The 15,103-nt window shown below is 42.2% G+C and overlaps 1 protein-coding gene across 1 annotated transcript in view; it reads left to right on the top strand.

Annotated features, from left to right (window-relative positions):
- Window positions 1-1,621: 1,621 nt before the first annotated feature.
- LOC124788481 (UDP-glucosyltransferase 2-like) overlaps window positions 1,622-15,103 on the top strand; it is a 98,669-nt gene continuing 85,187 nt past the window's right edge. The window contains exon 1 of the mRNA XM_047255752.1: window positions 1,622-1,756. Within this exon, the coding sequence (XP_047111708.1) occupies window positions 1,622-1,756 (135 nt within the window). The remainder of the gene's footprint in view (window positions 1,757-15,103) is intronic.

Raw genomic sequence — 15,103 nt, 5'->3', positions numbered from 1 at the left:
AAACTGTATCTGGAAAAACGAGCTTTGCCTGAAACAAATAAAAAAGTCTTCAGCATTGTTCTGCATCACAACATTTGAGAAGTTTTATTCTCTTCAGATCTGAGCTTTTTATCATCTACAGTCAACATCCGTACAAGGTTACACTCAAGACAAATACGATCCGAAAGACTCCATAATACTCATTTATAATCGATGTTAACATATATGTCGTTTCCTGAGTTTTTTCCGTTACTTCTTGCATCTTATATCCTTCCCACTTCGGTCATTGTCAGTCATTTGGTTGTCCAGTCAACAAATCTCATCAGTTACCCGTAGCACTCCATTTAGTAGTTACTTCCTTATCACGTAATTTCATTCGACTTTATTTTGTTACTCTTGTTTTACTGTTCTGGATATCTATCTTATAACCTCATTTCAATAGACTATGAATACCATTTAATTGACGTCCCGGTTCGATACTGTCTCTGACAGAGTTGCAACGATATCAACCAATTGCCAGATTTCAATATCTTCTCCCTGAAATTTTTCAAATTTCTCTTTGGTTCTCATTATTCCTAACGTAGTGGACAAATTGAATAACATTGGTCGTATGCTGCAATTCTCAACTGCTGTTTCCCATTTAGAGTCTTCCACCTAACTCCGGTCTCTTTAAAACTACATCACGTTTCCACTTTATTTACCGAATTTATATTTCTGCAGATTTCTATTAGAATGAATTTTTCACTCTGCAGCGGAGTGTCAGTTGATATGAAACAACCTGACGATTAAAACTACGGTGCTAGACCGAGATTCGAAATAGGGACCTTTGCCTTTCACGGGAAAGTACTATACCGAGTGCACTACCCAACCACGACTCACGATGTTTGCTCACAGCTTTACATTCGTCAGTACCTCGTCTCCTACTTTACAGACTTCACAGAAGTTCTTCTGCAAAACTTGCAAAACTAGCACTTCTGAAAGAAGGGATATTGCGGAAACTTGGATTAGCCACGGGTCCCGACTTTGAGTCTAGTTCCAACACACAGTTTTTAAGTACCATAAAGTTTCAGATTTCTGCTGGTTGCATACTTTTGGAGTTGCCCCTGTACAAGCTGTAGATAATATTCTGAACATTTCATCAACGTACCTATTAAATCTATGTATTATACTTTTCCACCGCGTCTACACTTTTGAGTTTCCAGTGTACAAAAATACTGTTATAGCAGTGAGTACTACATCTCACGATTTCCGAACAATCAAAACTATTTTATTTTGACTTTGAAGTTATCAATGAGCTGTCATAGTCGTTGTACTATTGATTTGTTGTCCACAGCAACACGGTTATGATATCCGTCCAGCGCTCTTGTATTATGCCTAACTTTCTTGTGATATGCCTAAATCACATCACTTGTGTGCTGAATTAGGTCCCTCTAGCAAGAAGGAAGTCTTCCATCTTCGTCGCCTGTCGGACCAAATACTCCTCAGACTCACATGTCCCTGATTTTGTCGAGTTACTTACGTTTATCTTCCTCCAATCCTCCCTCGCCATAGAGTGAGGCGGTGTCAGTACACTGGAATATCAGGTTCCAGCTGCGACCGTGGTGCGCTACAGAGCTGCTGAGTCAGCGCTGTGGTCGGGCTAATGACGTCGCCCTTGAATCACTCGTTGCGTCACAAGCGGACGGCGCAGACGCGCGTACTGCGAGCGAGCCATTCGTTTGGCAGCCAAAGGCCAGCGGTATTCTGGGACTCGTCCGCTTGCGACGCCGGCTTACTGGTAAGTCACGCAAACTTTCCCTTTGCGATGTTGCTGCCGTCTTTATTATCTCTTACATTTTGTGACCGTGCAATTTACGACGTTACTCATACCAATCATTAAGACGCAGTAAATCACTGAGTACGCATTCTGAAATACAGTACAGGCAGATCCCGCTACTCGCGAATTTGTTATCCACGTTTTCGCTTATGTGTGAATTTAGTTTGCGGTCCAGTGCTGCCATCTGTTAACAGTGCAAGGAAGCAATAATACAGTAGCGCATCTCAATGTACATCTTCAATCGTCTTTGTCGATTCGTGAATAGTCAGTTCAGGATAGTAGGGCTGTGTATTTGCACATGACAAGTTCTGTTTTTAAAAAGTCGTTTAGGAAGAAATAAAATTGGGCCTGTCGACGAAACGAAGCATTTTAGAAGTTCGTATCCACTATAAACAAAGAGAACAGTTCGCATCGGTATGAGGAACGTGAGAGCTGTGGGACTTACTGAATGCACTGTGAGAACAGTGCATGAAAATGCGAAATAATTTCAAAAACAGCTCACTGTTCAACTGGTTTAAGAGTGACTAGGGTGACAAAGTATCACAGGGAGGCGATGGAAAGAATGGACAAAAATGCAAAGCCACTGGACTGAGTGAGCACCACAGCCAACAGTACATGCTTCTCTCTGGAGCTGCTATTCAAGATTAAGCCAAGAGCTAGCATGCAGATTTAACGGACGAAGAGGACGATGAAGCTCATTTCTCGACCTATTCATAGTAGTTTGATAGCTTCAAGCATCATCTTGGGTTTCAAAATATGAAAATGGCATAAGAAGCAGCTATGAGACACGATGTTGGAGTCGAGATATTTAAAGAGAGTATTCAAAAATTTGGATAGAAAAAGGCTGTACCGCAAAGAAGGTTTCCACTTTGTTGAGGTCGGCTTGTTTTCGAAATGAATGCCTAGACACACTTTCATTTCTGTTGAAGAAAACACAGTTCTGGATTTAAGGCTCCCAAGGACCCATGCTCCCTTCTTCTCGCAGGAAATTATGCAGCAGGTTGCAGAATGCAATGCGGTTGCATTGTTCGCGAAATCCTGGGGGCACTAAAGGGTTGTGACAAAAGCAAGCCGGGAGTTCATTGGATATGGAATAATGACTATACTAATTATTTCGTTTCAGTGTTTAATTTTTAAGTGCATAAATTTTGCATTAAAATATATTTCATCAAAATTGTAATACTTATTTTTAGTAAAAATACTAAGAAACACTGATCGTTTGAACTTAAAAAGTGAGGAAAGGACAACTTAACCACCATTTTATATATAAAACGACTCTAGATTCACGCGAATTCGGCATGCGAGGTGATTTTGCGGAACGTAACTATTGGATATAACAAGTCTTACCTGTACGAGTGATCAGCTTCAGCCGACATACGAGTGATCAGCTTCAGCCGACACTCACCAGAGGATTTCGATAAATGATAGACCGCAGTGGGACGTATTTTTCTTTTGGATGATAATTTCATTTGCCCATTATTTTATTAGACAATTTATTTTGAACATGAAATCGTACATGTTGTCTAACAGGTGTTTTGTATCCCTCCTGGAAGGCAGCGCGTGGGTCTGCTCCTGTAAACTGAAGGGTAGGCCGAATGTAGGAAGTGAGTAGAAGCGGGAAAAGGTGAAATGCTTCGGTACTGCGTTTAAATCTAAATCACATTTACTATAGGAAGAATTAGGATTGCATTAGGCTTTCGTAACTTTGGTCGAGATGAGCACGTAGGTGCGAAGCTGTACATCAGGTTACAAAGGCAAAATCTGTAGTGGCTCGCCCACTACGAATTAGAAACAATGTTGCTTAATCGTCTACTCGGGATCAAATGGGCAGAATCTGGAGCGGCGCTCGTAGAGCTGCGCAGCGGCAGCCAGATGGCGCTGTCGACGGTGTCGGTGCCGTAGTGCCAACCTATGAACTTTAACGTATGACGTGGTATCGTAGCTATCGATACCACAAGGTGTACAGTAAATCGAGTGCAGAGTTGGTCAGTGGAATACCTTCACAAATATTGTTTGCTATACCTGTTAGGTGTGCTCCCTCAAATACGTTAACGAGTAATTCTGTACCGTGGCGGATTCATTGATGTGACGATTTTTTATGCTGTATTTACTCTACACATGGGAGAGCCAGCTATGTATTACATCAGTGGCACATCTGATAACCTTTCAAGTGACAATAAATTACTTATCAGTATCTACTCTTTGCCAGTAGTAATCAGAGAAATTACTCAGTTAGTTATGACATAGCACCGCTTGGGTATTTATTTTATCAATTTATCTCAGAAACGGAAACAAGAAATCAACTGTGTTTGTGGGAAACTATCGAAAGAAATCCCTTTGCATGTATCTGTGAAAATACAATGAAAAGGCAACCCTTAGCTGCTGACAGGCGTTGACATAAGTCGACGGGGACAGATGAAAATATGTGCCCCGACTGTGACTCGAACCCGGGATCTCCTGCTTACATGGCAGACGCTCTATTTTTTTTTTTTTTAAATCTCATTTTGTTCGTTTCAGTTCGTTGTATCTGCTCTGGGTGGACGTCGAAAGACACCCGTTTCAGTTCGTTGTTGATCCATTAACTCAGTTTTTTTTTTTATTACAGAGGATACGTAACCCTCTGACTGGACACGGTGAGCTACCGTGCCGGCAATTCATCTGAGCCACCGAGGACACAGAGGATAGTGCGACTGCAGGGAATTATCTCTGGCACGCCTCCCGCGACACCCACATGCTCACGGTATTGTCCCGCATTACATTCTTAGTGCCCCCGCCCATTATACTCATTTCTCGCGGCGCGTTGCCGATTCCCGTAAGAATTCGGGCAATTTTTTTGCATCCGCACTGAAGAAGAAGATGATCAAGTGACCGGTGAGCCTTAACTATATATATATATATATATATATATATATATATATATATATATATATATATTTCAAATGTTTTTTCACACATATATATTCGAACCTGCGACCGTAGCAGTCGCTCGGCTCCAGACTGTAACGCCTAGAACCGCACGGCCACTCCGGCTGGCCATTCAGATAACTGATAGTAGTCTGGGTAATGGCGTCAAGTGTACCAGTCGTCTAATACTGCTGCAGGAGATAGGTAGGGTAGGCTGTGTGCCTGCCTCGCAAGGAGCATATCAAGAAAGTTGTGAAATTGACTACGGCACTAAAGTGGCTTATACTTTTGATTTCCATGAATGGTCTAAAGTTTGTTGTGGACCCAGGTCGTTGGGAAATGTCGGTCTCCTGAGGGCATGTGTATGCTAGGTAAAGTTGACATTACTAATGTCGTGGAGATTTTTTCAAAAGATTTAAGCACAGATTTTCTGTTCTTCATTCACTGGTATGAATGTTAACCACCCCATAACTCATTGTGGCTCACAAATTCATACATATTAACAAAATTCATATATATATATATATATATATATATATATATATATATATATGTGTGTGTGTGTGTGTGTGTGTGTGTGTGTGTGTGTGTGAAAACACATTTTAAATTATGTCATGCAAATAAATTTGCGTAATGTACAAACACATTGGTGCAGTAACTAAATTAAGAAACAAAATTGATCTCAGAATGTTTCTTTACACTGGGTGCAGCTACTTCGCATGTCTACGACGCGATTTTGTAAACGCCTCTTCATAGCGCTATACTACCCGACCACGATAATACTGCACTCAGCAACCACATGCGGTGACGTTATAGTAAACATTTATAGAGGCCATTGAGGAAAACGCATCGCACTGTAAACGATTTACAGATGTATGAAGTCCTTCAGCGTGTCCTTGTGAACCATCTCGTTAAAAACTCAAGATAAACCGACCAAAGCGCCCTTGAGTCCAGCTGCAGTATTATTGTGGTCGATTAATAGATAGCTGTAGTTTTCGTCTAGAGCCGTTTGTGTTCAGCAGTTGAAGGCTGTCAAAAGCGCTGCCAGCTGTCAGGGTTTCCCTTAGTTCCATAGATCCTGAGAAATCAGTACCCAGAACAACCACCTCAGCCCATAATAACGTCGTCGATATGCCTGGGCATTGAGTCAATCAGAGCTTGGATCACGTGTACAGGTAAAGCTGCCCATGCAGCTTCAACACGATACCACAGTTCGTCAACAGTAATGACTGGCGTATTGTGACGAGCCAGTTGCTCGGCCACCATTGACCAGACGTTTTTAGTTGGGAGAGATCTGGAGAATGTGCTGGCCAGGGCAGCAGTCCAACATTTTCTGTATCCAGAAAGGCCCGTACAGGACCTGCAACACGCGGTCGTGCATTATCCTGCTGAAATGTAGCGTTTCGCTGGGATCGAATGAAGGGTAGAGCCACGGGTCGTAACCCGTCTGAAATTTAACGTCCACTGTTCAAAGTGCCGTCAATGCGAACAAGATGTGACTGAGACGTGTAACCAATGGCACCCCATACCATCACGCTGGGTGATACGCTAGTATGGTTATGACGAATACACGCTTGCAATGTGCGTTCACCGCGACGTCGCTAAACACGGATGCGACCATCGTCATATTGTAAACAGAACCTGGATTCATCCGAAAAGATTACGTTTTGGCATTCGTGCACCCAGGTTCGTCCTCGAATACACCACCGCAGACGCTCCTCTTTGTGATACAGCGTTAAGGGTAACCACAGCTATGGTCTCCGAGCTGATAGTCCATGCTGCTGCAGACGTCGTCGAACTGTTCGTGCAGATGGTTGTTGTCTTGCAAACGTCCCCATCCGTTGACTCAGGGACCGAGACGTGGCTGCACGATCCGTTACAGCCATGCAGATAAGATGCCCGTCATCACGACTGCTAGTGATACGAGTCCGTTGGCATCCAACACGGCTTTCCGTATTACCCTCCTGAGCCCACCGATTCCATGTTCTGCTAACAGTCGTTGGATCTCGGCCAACGTGAGCAGCAGTGTCACGATACGATAAACCGCAGTCGCGATAGGCTACAATCCGACCTTTATCAAAGTCGGAAACGTGATGGTACGCATTTCTCCTCCTTACGTGAAGCATCACAACAACGTTTCACCAGGCAACGCCGGTCAACTGCTGTTTGTGTACGAAAAATCGGTTGGAAACTTTCCTCATGTCAGCATGTTGTAGGTGTCGCTCTCGGCGCCAAACTTGTGTGAATGCTCTGAAAAGCTAATCATTTGCATATCACAGCATCTTCCTCCTGTCAGTTAAATTTCGCGTCTGTAGCACGTCATCTTCGTGGTGTATCTATTTTAATGGCCAGTAGTGTAGAATGGTGTGATTTTCTAGTTACATTCAGCTGCATATGTGGATACTGTCAGCGTAATATGTTTTTAATAGAGATAGAAGATAGGAAGTAATAAATTTCAATGTCATTCACAATCTGCCAGTTTTCCTCATACCTCAGAGTTTATTAAGTCCTATCCCCAAAAACTGCTATAGGTGCATGGTTCCTACAGCGATTGTTCATTAACAGTGACGGATATGTGTAGTAAGCTTAGCTGAAATCGTTCCATTGTTTTAGGAGGTGCTGTGGAACATACGTACACACACACACACACACACACACACACACATATATATATATATATATATATATATATATATATATATATATATATGAATTTTGATAATATGTATGAATTTGTGAGCCACAATGAGTTATGGGGTGGTTAACATTCATACCAGTGAATGAAGAACAGAAAATCTGTGCTTAAATCTTTTGAAAAAATCTCCACGACATTAGTAATGTCAACTTTACCTAGCATACACATGCCCTCAGGAGACCGACATTTCCCAACGACCTGGGTCCACAACAAACTTTAGACCATTCATGGAAATCAAAAGTATAAGCCACTTTAGTGCCGTAGTCAATTTCACAACTTTCTTGATATGCTCCTTGCGAGGCAGGCACACAGCCTACCCTACCTATCTCCTGCAGCAGTATTAGACGACTGGTACACTTGACGCCATTACCCAGACTACTATCAGTTATCTGAATGGCCAGCCGGAGTGGCCGTGCGGTTCTAGGCGTTACAGTCTGGAGCCGAGCGACTGCTACGGTCGCAGGTTCGAATCCTGCCTCGGACATGGATGTGTGTAATGTCCTTAGGTTAGTTAGGTTTAGTTAGTTCTAAGTTCTAGGCGACTGATGACCTCAGAAGTTAAGTCGCATAGTGCTCAGAGCCATTTGAACCATTTATCTCAATGTTGTGTATGCGCTTCTGCAACCTCTTCCCAGAAGTTTATCAGTCGGCCAACTGGAATTTCATTTGCCACGAATTATGTCACTTCCATCAACCTATTGTTATACAGCCAAAATAAATATTCAAGTACATTAGTATAATCCCTCTAAGTATAACGATCAACCAAAGATAAGTAAATTAAAAAAAAAATCCTATTAAAAGTGCTTGCTAAAATACTGCGTCATGCGACATGTTTTTAGTAATCATTCCACAAGTGCACTGTCAGCGAAAATAGTTTGTACTGCCTCAGCGGCAAATATTTACAAGTGTGAAACAATATTATCTGCAATGTCTATTCTTCATTAGAAGAAGCCTTTAGCACTACATTATCGGTAAAATTCGATGTAACTAAGAACTGAATCCACTTTAAACTGCTTGCTTACCTACATTCCTACAAACGACTCCCGTATTAATTTTATATTTTTATAATTTAGGAAATATTACTGTGAAATGAACTTATCCCCTCCTGTATCAAATGATATCAGAAGATAAATCCACAGGTTACAAATGCTAGAATAGAAAACCAGCAATAAATACCAGTAACTCAAAGAACATCGTTAAATATGCATGTCATTAAAAACGTGATCGCTGATGTTACAAGACAGGCATTGTGCATCATGGAGAGGTTTACTCTTGAAATTTCTAGCCAGGACTTCCCCGGGGAGGGCCGGAAAAGATAACACTCCTTCCCAAGTACATCTCCGGCAATAAACACGGCGAAATAATTTCGGAAATTAAAGCTTTGCGAAGGTCATTCTTCCCATTTGCCATTTGCTAGTGCTAAAGTGTAGGGTGGATCTGTAAGTGGTATCAGGAGTACCCTAAGTGATGCACCATTAGGTGGCTTGCGGAGCATGATATAGATGCAGAAGTATCGCAAGCTTCCCGACTTAGGAACATAAAAATGGTATTGTAAATTATTAGAGAAACTATTGTGAATGTATGAATACCAACACAATGGATTGTTTGTAGCAAGTAAATTAATAAACAGCATGTAAGACCAGTTTGATATAAACTTACCAGTGTAATTTAAAGGGTTAACTACATGGAGAGAATATTGTAGGTAATAGCGGATTTTACTACCAAACCACAATGGCAGCCTACGAGAACATCTCTATTTTTGAGAAAAACGGGTTGAGACCAACACAAATAGCTGAAACTGTTTTGAAATGATAGTGCATTAGTTAACTTCTGTTCATGCTGTAATGTAATTCTGTTGAGTTCGCCATACTTTTCACCAATTCAAGATCATTTGCGATCACTAGATGTACTCGTATTTCGAAACTGAATGCTTCAAATGAAAACTACTTTGTAAACTATAACTTAATATTCTACGCAATAATGTTGGTTCTGATGTAACTTATCAGACACCTTCGGCCCCTATATAAAATGTCTTGAAATCATCGGTCTGTTTCCATATAGATCTGTTTTCTTGTATTTACCTTATCAGTTATCTTCGAATTGTTCCAATTTCCGTTATATTGGAAGTCAGAACATCGATGAACTAACCCTGTAAGTACGTTATGAGAGCACACTCCAACTTGGTTTCGAGACTTTTTTTAGGAAAGCCTTTTGAGGCGATAGAGCTGTAGTAATCAAAGTATGCCACAATAACTCGGTTGCGATAATTAGTTTTGCCTAGAAGGCGGTTCTTTGATTACTGTTAATTAATTGATAGATCGATAAAGACACTTCGATAGCTCTCATAATGCTTAGCCCAGACAAATCCCATCTACAGTTTAGCAATCCTCAGATCGAGCGTACTAGCTTGAAACACATCACAAATACATTCCATTTGATTTTCATTTTGTTATTTTTCTATAAATTTTTTTGTACACTCTAAGGCTTTCCATCCCTTTGCAACCTTGTTTATATTAAAATTATGATTTGCATGAAACAGAACCGGCAGTTTGCGAGGAACATAAAATATTTTCATTCACTAAATCATGTAAAAAATTGGTCTTAGCCGCAATTGGAAAGTGTAGATATGAATTTGATTGATGAAACACTAAGATGGGGCTTGCTTGACGCCATGAGAATGACGTCACAGCTTACCATTATAAAAGATACAGCCTCAGCTGTAGGCAGCAGTTGTGTGGACGGTTTTGGAGCGTCTCGAGTTCAAATGGTTCAAATGGCTCTGAGCACTATGGGAATTAACATCTGAGGTCATCAGTCTGCTAGAACTTAGAACTACGTAAGCCTAACTAACTTAAGGACATCACACACATCCATGCTCGAGGCAGGATACTAACCTGCGACTGTAGCAGTCGCGCGGTTCCGGACTGAAGCGCCTAGAACCGCTCGACCACCCGGGCCGGCGCGTGTCGAGTAATATGGGCTAGATTCTTCTACTGTAAGGAATAATGTATGGGTAACTGTGACTATCAGGGAAACATCAACAACCTTACCTCGTATATGCAGCAGAAAAAAGCACATGTGCAAGACTCAGCCTCGGCAATTGATCACGCTTGAAGATATTCTGTTTGCGCGTAGTTATGTTCTTCTGAATCTACAGCTTCTGAACATTCTCTCTCACCGATTGTCCCAATCCCCCCTCCCAGTGGAGCCGCTTAATGCCCGTACACGAAGTATCATGCACTGGAATGTCTAAGAGGTTCGTGTTCATTGTCTCAACGGAACAATAAGCGATAATGCTCTGCTCATTGCATCGAAGTGTGCGTTTCAATCCTGGATTTTGAACAGTTTTATGCAGGATTTACAAGTGCAGTACAAGTTATCTCTTGTTGAGCGTTATTTTCTTTGCTTTAAAAATCTGTCACTGTTGAATCACACCTGCTGGCCAGAACGATATGACCATCTACCTATCAGGCGGTACGTCCACTTTTGGCACGGATGACAGCGGCGACGCGTCGTGGCATGGAAGCGGTGATGCCTTGATAGGTCGCTGGAGGGAACTGACAAATCTGTACACACAACTCAGCTAATTACCGTAAATTCCGGGTAGGGGAGCGATGAACTCTGACGCCACGTTCAATCGCATCCTAGATGTGTTCGATCGAGTTCAGATTTGGCGAGTTGGGGCTGGTTATGTCGTTGAAAAATCCGATTGCCTGCGGGAAACATGATCGTCATGATCTGAAACCACTGTACGATACTCCTTGGTCGTCATGGAATGTCGATCCAGTTCCATTGGACCCGTGGTCACCCACTTGAATGTTTCCAAGAGCATAATGTAGCCGTCGACAGCCTGTCTCCGACTCGTAGTACGGGTGTCTAGGAGTTGTTCCCCAGGAAGGTGACGACAGATTCCCGCCCTTCCATCGGTATGATGAAGCAGGATCGGGAATCATCAGACGGTGCAGCGCTCTGCCACTGCGCCAACGTCAGACGCGATGGTCACATGTCCATTTCAATCGCAGTTACCAAATATTCAAATGTGTGTGAAATCTTATGGGATTTAACTGCTAAGGTCATCAGTCCCTAAGCTTACACACTACTTAACCTAAATTAACCTAAGGACAAACACACACACCCATGCCAACGGGAGGACTCGAACCTCCTCCGGGACCAGCCGCAAAGTCCATGACTGAAGCGCATGAGACCGCTCGGCTAATCCCGCGAGGCAATCGTAGTTACCGATGTCATGGTGTTAACATTAGCACATGTGTGGGTCTGCGGCTGTGGAGGCCTCGTTAGGAATTCAGATACACCTGTACTCTGCCCATCATTAAAGTGTAATGATACTTCTGCCACAGTTGGCCGTCTGTCCTGCTTTACCAGTCTGCACAGCCTACGACGTCCGACAATTACAATGAGGGGTAGCCGCCCAACCCCATGACGTATGGACGTGGTTTCGCCTTGATTGTGTTGAAGACACTACTACAACACTCCTCGACAACCCGAAAAGTCGAACATTTTCCGAAATAATCGTCCCGAGTCTCCGGGCCGTCACCATCTGCCCTCGGTCAAACTTAGAATTCAACACAAGGACAGCACGCTCACTGATACTCAATGCACCGTGCGAGTGTATGAATAGCAGTCGTTCTTCGCACTCGTTCCTGCTATCGCCTGAACCGGTTTATATAGATAGCGGATCGGTGGTCGTAATGTCTTGGCTGATAAACATATAATATTCCACCCGAACAGTGCATGTACGCTGACAGAATTACGGAAGATCTAACGCAGTCTGGAAACACACAGGACAGAATATTCGACAGGACCACATACAGAGGCTATATTGAGAAATGGGTGGTATAGAAAGGGAACACGCGAAAGAAGAAAGTCTCCGAAAAACATAGACAGCAGAAAAGCCAGTGCATGAAAATTTTGTTTTATATGTTCTTGACATGGTCAGTCTGCCGGCGATCTACAGCGTATGGTAACAGAAGAAAACTGCAGATGAAGAGTATGCTTATAATAATTGTATTGAAAGATAGAGCTGTGCTGTCATCATCGGATCTTATCTTAGCATAAGATTAGTGTTATGGCACAAACATTCTCCTGGGATTTCTGAAGCTGATATCTTTCTAGTGGCATACTTCGTCATTAAAATATGAGGCCATGTTGGTCATGTATCCTTGTAAAGATAGCGCAAGTTCACTTTGTTGTTGCACTATACCATAAAAAACAAGATGCACTCAGTGATTATGTACGTTATTTATGAAGTAAATAACAGATTCAATCAAAAACTGAAACCGTGGATCTGAAACCCTGGATATTCAACAACCAAAAGGTAAGTGCATCTGTAGAAACTGAAAATATGCTGGTAGGAGCTTGCTTTTCGTGAACAATGGAACATACTTACAACTCAATATGTTTTACTCAATTTCTTCATTCCATGCATTACACAGGGTGTCCGAGGAGGAACGGTCAATATTCAGGGATGTGACCGAAACGATCATTGGAAGCAACATGTCAAGTAAACAGGGACTCTAAGATTAATTAAGAGTCATGAGCACTCCTTCATCTTCGATACTCTGAAACAAACCTCTTCTAGTGCAGCTCTTTGTTTCCATACTTTGAGAGGTAGTGATATACAAAACAAGAAGAAAATGTGTGGACTTGTTCATCGCTGCTACAGTGAAACACATCTATTTTATTAAACAATTATTCATAGTTCTTAAGGTATTCATGTTAGAGTCCATGCTTTCAAGACTTTTTTTTCTTTTTTTGGTTCATACTTCCTCCTCCCAAAATATGGAAATCAATGATCTTGCAGTAGAAGAGATTTACTGCATAGTATCAAGGCTGAAGAAATGCTCATAGCTCTTGATATATGCACATTTGAGCCCATGGTTACAAGACTTCTAATGATCTGCCTCGTCACATACCTGAATACTGAACATTCGTCCTAGGACACCCCGTGTGTGGTCGGCTATATAACACGATAAGTATGTGGTTACCTTCCATCGCTTCCCACTGGCAGGAAGTACAAATTCATCATGATTTCTGGGTAGAGTAAATTTCGCAAATTTCCACGTTCTAGTCGCCCGGGCACCTTCTGTTTTATTTCATAAGAAGTACGTCGCTGTCAGTTGTAATGGGAGGATGCTGAGGGACTATAGTGTAATTAATCAGCCAGGTATTACAATGATCCTGTTCAGTCCTAGCTGCTTGTCGTACTGGTGATCTCATATGGGGACACTACTTTTGTGTAACTACAGACATGTTATGAGAGTATGGCCGTTCTTCTAGGATCGTATGGCTAAAGGAGGTGCATCGTTGATCAGTACCTGACAGTTTTTAAGGATTGAGATATTTTACTTTCAAAAGTTAGGGAATGGGTACCGAGCTTAAAATGCTTCTGTAATGATGATCATTGACGCGAAAGGTGTCGCAATACTAAGACTGAGAGGAGTGTGATACTTACACACGTTTATGTAAGGTATTTCAAGAAGTAAAATTAAAGCAATAACAACCCTCGGTCTCAAAAACGAAGTCTTTTGACGTTGGTTTCGGCAACTACTAAGAGTGCCTCCACCAGAAGTAAAACACTCCAAGCCACGCGGGGTAGCCCCTAGCCTAAGTTAGTTTAAGTTAGATTAAGTAGTGTGTAAGCCTATGGGCCGATGACTTCAGGAGTTTGGTCCCATAGGAACGTACCACAAATTTCCAAATTTTCTAAAACATTCAAACTGACATGTCACGTGTAAAACAAATATGAAGCGATAAAGCTTTAGTCACAAAATTTTAAAATAGAAGGCAAGCCACTATGGGTTGCTTAACATGTCGAGCTGGAGTAGCAACAGACTGAGACGTCCGCGTTAGCAGTTGCGGAGAAGTGAGCATTACACCAAAAGTGCCATCCAGTAGCCGCAAATACAAACAGGCACTAAAAAGAAAATTATAATCTGACCTAACGTGTCGTGAGACACTTACATTAGTACAATATTAAAATCAGATTATAGTAATCCTTAGATCAACGACCAGCGGATGTAGAAGGACTTGCCCCATATTACAAAGTGTGGCTGTGAACATTTCACATATAACGCCTGTTTGATCTGACTCCTTTCCTAGAAAAGTATGCTGATTCGGAATTATATTCCAGTGACAGCGGTTGGAAGCAAAAAACTGTACTGAACCAGTTTTATCTGACAAAATCAGGAGGTTCTTCGCAGAATCGGCGAAGATACGAAATACGGAAAACATTAACAAGAAGAGGAGAAGGGTCGATATAACACTTGTTAAGACGTCAGGAAATTACTCGCACACTATTAGAGGGAGTTTTAGATGATGTAAACTGCATAGGAAGACAGATCGGTATACGTCCAACAAATAATTGAGGACTTAGGTTGCAAGTACTACTCCCCTGTGGGGTAATTCGAAGAGGACGCAATATGTCATATATCTGATAACTAAAAAAAGGGTGATAAGAACTCTGTGGCTCTGCATGCTGCTGCTGCCTGCCCCACAGAAGTCCATAAATTAAGTAGTACACCATGCTATCTAAGTAGCTAACAGCCCGAAGCTCAACCGTAGTCACTTATCTATGAATATATTGCGCCAGTACAGCAGTGCCTCCGTGGTATCTCGCTTCCCACGCCCGGGTTCCCGGGTTCGATTCCCGGCGGGGTCAGGGATTTTCTCTGCCTCGTGATGACTGGGTG

The sequence above is a fragment of the Schistocerca piceifrons genome, chromosome 3 (assembly GCF_021461385.2).
Source record: "Schistocerca piceifrons isolate TAMUIC-IGC-003096 chromosome 3, iqSchPice1.1, whole genome shotgun sequence".
In the NCBI taxonomy this organism is placed as follows: domain Eukaryota; kingdom Metazoa; phylum Arthropoda; class Insecta; order Orthoptera; family Acrididae; genus Schistocerca; species Schistocerca piceifrons.
The sequence above is the reverse complement of the archived record's forward strand: the minus strand, read 5'-3'. Positions and strand labels throughout refer to the sequence as shown.